At 37.8% G+C, this 7,639-nt stretch overlaps 1 protein-coding gene across 1 annotated transcript in view; it reads left to right on the top strand.

Annotated features, from left to right (window-relative positions):
• Positions 1-7,639, top strand: part of CREBBP (CREB binding protein) — an 83,860-nt gene that overhangs the window by 63,214 nt on the left and 13,007 nt on the right. The window contains exons 21-24 of the mRNA XM_009324676.1: positions 623-679; positions 1,946-2,023; positions 2,525-2,592; positions 6,668-6,818. Of these exons, the coding sequence (XP_009322951.1) occupies positions 623-679; positions 1,946-2,023; positions 2,525-2,592; positions 6,668-6,818 (354 nt within the window). The remainder of the gene's footprint in view (positions 1-622; positions 680-1,945; positions 2,024-2,524; positions 2,593-6,667; positions 6,819-7,639) is intronic.

The following is a 7,639-nucleotide window of genomic DNA, read 5'->3' on the forward strand; positions in this document are numbered from 1 at the left end:
TTTTACAGTAACAGATGATTAACGGTTGTTACTGCGTTGGGTCTGTTAGTCTGCCCAACAGTGTCGCTTGTGTCCGGTTGCGCTACTCAAGAGCTGCCCGTAGACTGGTTGCGGGGGGTGGCAGACACTAGATAATGTGGTTGGAGGGGGGGGAACGGAAGCTGTGTCAATAAATGTCACTAATCCATTACCTTTTCAAATGAAGTACCTCCGCTAATCCTGATGTCTCACCTTTTGAAGTACGACTTTTGTTTATGAAACCAATGGCTTGTCTTTAACCTGACCGGAAAATAAGATGCGCTAAGATTTCAGGAATACAAGCTCTTTTGGAAGGTGGCTGCTTTACTGACGATAGCTTCCCTTGTTCTTTATGATTTAAAATTTATGTGTATACTTGGGTGTCTCTTATTTTGCTTTTAATTTACACAGAAAGTGAAATGGGAAAAATATTTCTGTAGCTTAAAATGAACTGAATTGCTTTCTCTGAATAGAAGATAAATACTGATACGCTTTCTTCTAACTTGAGGTTTGCTCATTTGCTGCAATTCAGAAAAGCATGATATTCTCTCAGCCTCTGATATAAAGGTACTACTGAGTTTTCATATTAACTCTTTGTCTCTAGAACCATCTCTAAGGATCAGTTTGAAAAGAAGAAAAATGATACACTAGATCCAGAGCCGTAAGTACCAGGCCGTTGTTTTTAAGACAATCTCATCCGTTTCACTTGTCCTTTAGCCAGCACTTCAGAAATTAGGCAGTGAATAAAGAAGTCTTCCTTTTTCCCCCATCTCTGCCCACACAGGCTGCAGAATCTTTCTCTAGAGTTCGTAGCCCAACATACGAACTTGATGTCTACTATTGATATCCAAGAGGAAAACGTGAGCCTGTTTTAATGGCAGTTTCTAGTTCTGTTTATTTGGGTAATTCCTAAGGTGTGTTCTGCAAAGCGCTGCATTTTCTGCTGGCTGCAAATGGCCCTCCGTCACACAGAGCCTTTCACACCAAGCCCCGAGTACCTGTGGGGGACCTCTGCATTTTCCTCTTCTGGTTTAGCTAGACTTCTAAAACACGTTTTTCTCTTCACCTGAGTGCTTAGCCCACCAAAAGAGCCATCCTCCTTCCTTGCGTTTATTACCCTCCGGAAGTTCAGTAAAAGCCAAGTTGAATGTTTCTTTAGTAGCACTGTGCTACTTTTCCTACTGTCCTTAACTAGCTGAAACGGGATTTTATCTTACTGCTACTTTGTTCTCTGGCAGTTTGATACGTAATGCATTTTCATTCCTTTTCTCATATTTGCAAATACTAAATAGAGCTCCTCCCCCAGACCTTTAGCCAGACTGCTGAGATGTACCCCAGTGCATTTGGCTTCATAACCAATGTTGCAGTCTTGACTGGGAAAATTTCTAACGGTTTTCCCATCCAAAAAAAGAATTTTGATATATTATTTTGACCAAAAAAATAAAAAGACTACAGCAGACCCATGCAGGCAAAGACAAGCTAATACATGTTTTCTTGGCACAGTGATTCATGGATTACTAGTTTTTACATTTACAGTAAGTTGAGCAACCATTTAGTCAACTTGTAGTTGCTGCAACAACTAAAAATTAAATCTGCGGAGGTATTGTTGAGCAGAATTCTTTGAAGCTGGGAAAACTCAGGACTCTGCTTAGAAAAGGATCCAGAAAAAAATTGTGCGTGAAAGCCCATTTCACATTTTTAAACTAGTACATTTTACTATGTATGTATATGTTGTTTGCATATGAGATTGATAGATGTATATCTGAAGCTATTCTAACGAGTATTTTTTTAAACTGACACATAAATTGGGCCTGCTGAAGTTGATTCAGTTCTTAGCAGAGGGTTGGAAACTCCCTCTTTCTTGCTAAATTCTGGAAGGTTACCTGCCAAGCAACAGAAGTGATTGGCTGCTGTTTTTTCTTCTCAGGTTTGTTGACTGCAAAGAGTGTGGTCGGAAGATGCACCAGATTTGTGTATTACATTATGATATTATTTGGCCTTCAGGGTAAGATGTTTGTTAGTTTTTTACCCCTTGTGTACAGTAAGACCAGTGTAGTTTATGTCATTAAGACTTTCTGCCTTTGCTCTTTAATATGCAGTCACTGCCTTTTAAGAACTGAGTACAAAAGGACAAAGCATTTCTAAATAAAATACATTTTTTGGTGTTTGGAGTCTCATTTCAGTATATTCAGATGAAAATGTGCATGAAACCAATTTGTTCATATACTCAGATTTCTGTGGTTTCTTTCTAACTACTAAACAATGGAAGCTGGTTGGAGGTAAGTTTGTATACTACAGAACACAAAAGCAGGTGTAACTGCTTGGTAGAATTAAACCAGCTTATAAAGGCTTTAAGTCCCTCATAAATGGAGAGATATAAGCTGTTCAAATCCAGAGAAAAATATATTGTACTCTGACATTTAAATTATGGGTTCAAACATCGGGTTTAAGCTAGCCAATAACGGGGTTTATGCTAAGTTTTTGGCAATTTTTTTTTTCTCAATAGGTTTGTCTGTGATAATTGTCTGAAGAAAACTGGTAGAACACGCAAAGAAAACAAATTCAGTGCTAAAAGTGAGTTTGATATTTCTATTTTTATCTTCAACTTTCGTCTTCTCCTTGCCGCCCCTAATGGCTTTTTGACTGAGACTTTCTGTTGTCATGATAGACAATACAGGAACATTTGCAAAATGGGGAGTAGTGTAGCCCAAGGCTTTAGTAGCTGTCAGAATTATAATCAACGTTTTAAAGACCTGCTCTTTATGTATAGTTTGTGGTCAGCCTTAATGCTGCTTGAGGTATTAGGCATCTATGCCCTTATTTTTCTAAGATTAAAAAAAAAAAAAAGGGGGGGGGGAACAGAACAGGAGAAACATAAGGCTGCATGCACTTTACTGGGTATATTTAGATATGTTTCCATGTAGTGTTGAAACTGTAGTAACTTACTGTCACCTCTGTGCCCTTCAAGTAACAGGCAGTAACAAGTTTTACTGCATTTCAGGTGTACTGTGGGTAGTGCCAAGTACTAATGTGTTTGAAGAGCTTTTCTTGCTTCTGGAGTGGACTGTGTATAGGAACTGTCCGCTGGAATAAGTAACCAACTGTACTGCATGTCTAGATTTTCTTGGGAGTAACCATTGTCATAATCTTGTTGAAATCTGCACTAAAGAGAGTGCCAAAAGCTGCCGGGTCAAGTTGTCTCAGTCTCCTTAGTAATCCTTACAGAGGCGTTCTTTGCATTTAATATCAGAGAACATAACTTGATAACTTTTACTCATACACGTTGCGGGGGCGAGGGGGGAGAGTAAGGGCTAGCGTTGGAAATGCAGTGTCAGTGGCATAGAGTGGAAAAATGAAGTGAGTGTAGAAACCAAGAGGGTGATTCAGACACTTGAACAGCTAGAACTTGCAGGTACACTTGATTCCTCCCTTGTTCTTTGGTCCTTGGAAATTCTGGGCATTACCTTGTCACACTGACTTTGCAAGCCTGAATCTTCCAAATTGTGATAAAGGAGCGGTTTTGCATTAAATGTAACTTCTTGCTAACTTCGTGTGTGGTTGATTGCATCATAAGAGATTTGAAGGGGGATAATTTGGAGATGATAATGCTGTATGAGACATATTAGGTTACAGTAGTCAAAACGGTCTCTGGAGTAACCTGGTACATGCAAGAGAGTATTGTTAAAAAGATTAAAATTAGTCTCATTAAAGACAGATTAAAATTGTAAGAGAACATTAATAAAGTGATGAAATAAAAATGTAGTTTTAGATAACTGTTTTAAATAGATGTCTCTTCTATTATATGCTGCCTTTACAGCATATGTTGATGTAAATTGTCTTAAGTATGCGATTCCTTGGATGTCTGCAGTTGTTCTGTGACGTTGCTTAAAGTTTGAGTAACCAGCATTTAGTTTAAGGTAACCATTCTGTTCTTTGGGGATCTGGACAGGGAGATAATGGTGCTTTTTTCCTTTCCATTGATCTCCTTTTCCTTCTCCTTTCCCTGCTGTTTGGCTATCTTGTTTTCTCTTTCCCGTGATGATTTGAATCCTGCTGCCAGCTGTAATCCACTGGTGGGCTCACCTCTTGAGATCAGTTTTCTTTCACAGTGCTCTAGCGGAGACACAAGAACAGGGAAGGAAAACCTTGGTCTTACTACTGACCTAAAATCAAATATGAGCAATGAAAGTTTGAAACATTAACGTGTTTCCTCTCCTCTCCCCTTCCCTCCCCATAAAAACCTTTACTTCCTGAATTGCCCTCAATATTTCTACGCTCTCTCAAGCATGCTGGCACAACTGCTAATAATCAAGGTAGCACATCCCTCAGCTGCAAGCTATTGCTTAGCTGTTATGGAAACATTCATACTCCTTATGTATATTAAGTAAAATTGGTTATCTTAACCACATCGCAAGTAAGTTGCATAAAGCTGACTGGCAGCATGCCAAGTATAACCTATAAACCAGTGTACAGCTGGATTATGCTGTGAAATTCCTAACTTTTGAAGTATTTTTCTTACTAAGAAAATCTACAAATATTACTTAACCAGTAGCTAATGCAGAGACGTTCAAAGACAAAAGGTACCCTGACAAATAAGTCACCCAAAATAGTTTCCTGACAAAAAATCACAGTAAGCCAGAAGTCTGACTTTCTTCCTAACTGCCCGATTGCTCATCCAGTAACAAATGTCTGGCCATTGCTACTGCAACAAAGCTGCTGTACTCAAGCGGCCTGAAAGCCTTCTATGTTGTTACTGGTTTGGGATGCCTTTTTGCAAGTTTGCGCTGCAGTTTTCATTGAGACCTGAGATTTTATTGGAAGTACATATGTTAGAGGTGTCCAAGAACCAAAATCCGGTTGCTTTCTACAAGAATTTGCACATCCTAATACATCAAAATATGCGGCTTTTAGATCCTTTCCTTACGGTGCATGTAATCTTAATGCTGCCTATTTCTTCTGTCTTCTTATCTGATCTTGTTTTGTTTTGTTTTTCAAGTCTTAATGCATTGCAGCATAAGGAAGGAAGCAGATATCCTTTGGTTGCTTAGCATTGAAAAGATGATAAAATGAAAACACAAGACAGTAGAGTTAACTAAAATGGCTTTCTAAAAATGTACCAACTCATTAGCTGAAATGGAGCTGTTTCTTTTTTCTTCCTGTTTGTCTTTGGAGAAATCAACTAAACTAAACTTCTTCAGAAAATATTTGTGAATTTTCTTTAAGATTCTTTGAATTTGCTTTAAAATCAAACCCCCTCTATTAGATATGGAAAGCCCAATATATTGTATTGGGCGGGGAAACACTGGAAAAGGCCGGTGTATTGGAATTGGTAAAGGGCATAGTGTATTTTTACTTTAACCTGCCTTTAAATTTAATTATTGGCTCCCAGGTAAATGATATTTAGACTGTGTTCTGCTGGTTATAACCACAGAATCTCACTGGACAAGGGGACAGACTACAAGATGTAAAACAAGATTGCCGCGTTTGGCAATTCCTATAAACTGATTGTGAAATATGTTAAGTATATAAATCCCTTAGAAAGTGAAATATTCCTTTGATTATATGTGGCTTTTTCCCCCCAGTATTGGAGCCTAAAATAATTTTTAGCGTAGATATTTCAGTGCAGCGTTCTGTATGCAAGCTCAGTAGTAAGGAAGAAGAACCAACAGCCTTGTGTCAGTAGCCAAATAACTGAAAAATGAAGCAATGGAAAGCTGAAAATGAAATGCATTTTAGTAAAACGAACATCTGTAGATTGCACCGTGACTTTGGAAAAGATAGCAGATTGACCATAAAAATGAAGTAGAAATATAAGTTGGTAAAATAAGTACAGTAGGATAAGAGAAATAGTCATAAATCCTCAAGTGAAAACAGTGTGCTACTTCTGTTTTCTTAATTTAAACCAAAACCTTCATCTTAATTTCTGTAATTTGCTGTGGCTTTATTTGAAAACCATCACATCCTGTAATACTCAAAAACAGCTATCCCCACAAAAGCTAATTGTGAACATAAAGACCGAGAGAGGGGATCTGGACAATATGTGGACGTGAACTTTTACAGACCTCTATCGCTGTGCAATAACTATTTAAGCTTTATGTGCAGATTACTGTAACTGTTCAATCTAAAAGCTCTCTTGAAAAGAAAAGAAAAGAAAAAGCAATGAAATCTCCATTGAAGTCAAAAGGCTTTTCATTTCTGTTCATTTGCTTTGCTTTGCTTGAAAAGGTGTGGCATTGAGCCAGATCTATAAAGTGATGTAATCTCTGTCAAACAGCCAGATTGGTGTGTTTGTTAGGAGAAAACATTTGCAGTGTTCATAAAATAAGCCTGCAAATTTAAAAATGCTACGTAAAGCCGCCTTTGTTAGTTCACCTACTAAGTAATTTTCCCACTATAGTGGTTTTAGCTTCCATGTTAGGGTATGAACACTTAAAGCTTGGGTAAAAACATGGATGGTTTTGCGTTTTAATTGGGCTGCATAAATGAAAACATCAAATTTTCATACGGAGGTAAAACAAAGGGAAAAAAGCCGACTTCTATACAGAGGAGCAAGCTGAAAGACCTTACCGGCATGGTAACACCCTGAACTTAACAGTGATTTCTCCAGTATTAACGTTTCCGTTGTCATGTTCTCCCCCTTCATTTCTAGGGCTACAGACTACACGCTTAGGAAATCATTTGGAAGATAGAGTAAACAAATTTTTGCGGCGACAGAATCATCCTGAAGCTGGAGAGGTCTTTGTCAGAGTAGTAGCAAGTTCAGATAAGACAGTAGAAGTTAAACCAGGAATGAAATCCAGGTTAGTTCTATCAATTACAATAAATGCAATCTTGATTTTTTTTTTTTATTTTGAAGTCTCCCTGCATAAATGTTGCAAAACTGTGCCAATTTGCACCTTGATCCCTTTGCGCATTTTTGAAACTTAGGCATGAGAAAGATTATGAAAGGTAAAAAAAAGAGCGTGCAGTAAATGAACTCAGAGGAGGGTGGCAATTGTATTTTGACTGTTTGCGGGGGGGGGGTGGTTAGCGGGGACATCCTGGTTTTGGTTATAATACTATGATTTTGTATTACTAAATCTTGAGAGAGAGTCTGACCACAAATTGGTTAGCATTACAGAATTCATAGTTTAGTTTGGAACAGTTGCTGAGATGCTGTTCCTTGCTGTTCCTTCATTTTGTTGTGTTTTTATAAATACTTTAGCTTTCAGAAGTTATTTTTAATTTGCTTCATCATAAATGAAAAGCTTAAAAGGTTTATTCTATGAAATGTTTTGGTTTTAATTCATAAAGACAGTGTTTACATGACAGCACTTCCTCATAATGTATCAGGTTTTCCACTCTGCAACATATTTTAAGGCTTGCGGTTTCTGAGGATGCTCTCGTACTCAATGCTTGCCTTTCAGTCGTATGTTAACTATATGGAAACTGTCTTTCCATGAGCTTTATAGTAACAGACGTTGCATTGACAGGACTCCCTGTTTTAATACAGCTCTGATCTGACCCTGTTGAACTTCTGCATAAATGTTTCTAATGAGTTAAAAATAAGGTTAAAAAGAATTTCCTCATTCTAGTAGGACACTGGTTTAATAATTGGCTTTTTGGGTTTTGTTTTGTTGTT

This window comes from Pygoscelis adeliae, unplaced genomic scaffold, assembly GCF_000699105.1.
Source record: "Pygoscelis adeliae isolate BGI_AS28 unplaced genomic scaffold, ASM69910v1 Scaffold85, whole genome shotgun sequence".
In the NCBI taxonomy this organism is placed as follows: domain Eukaryota; kingdom Metazoa; phylum Chordata; class Aves; order Sphenisciformes; family Spheniscidae; genus Pygoscelis; species Pygoscelis adeliae.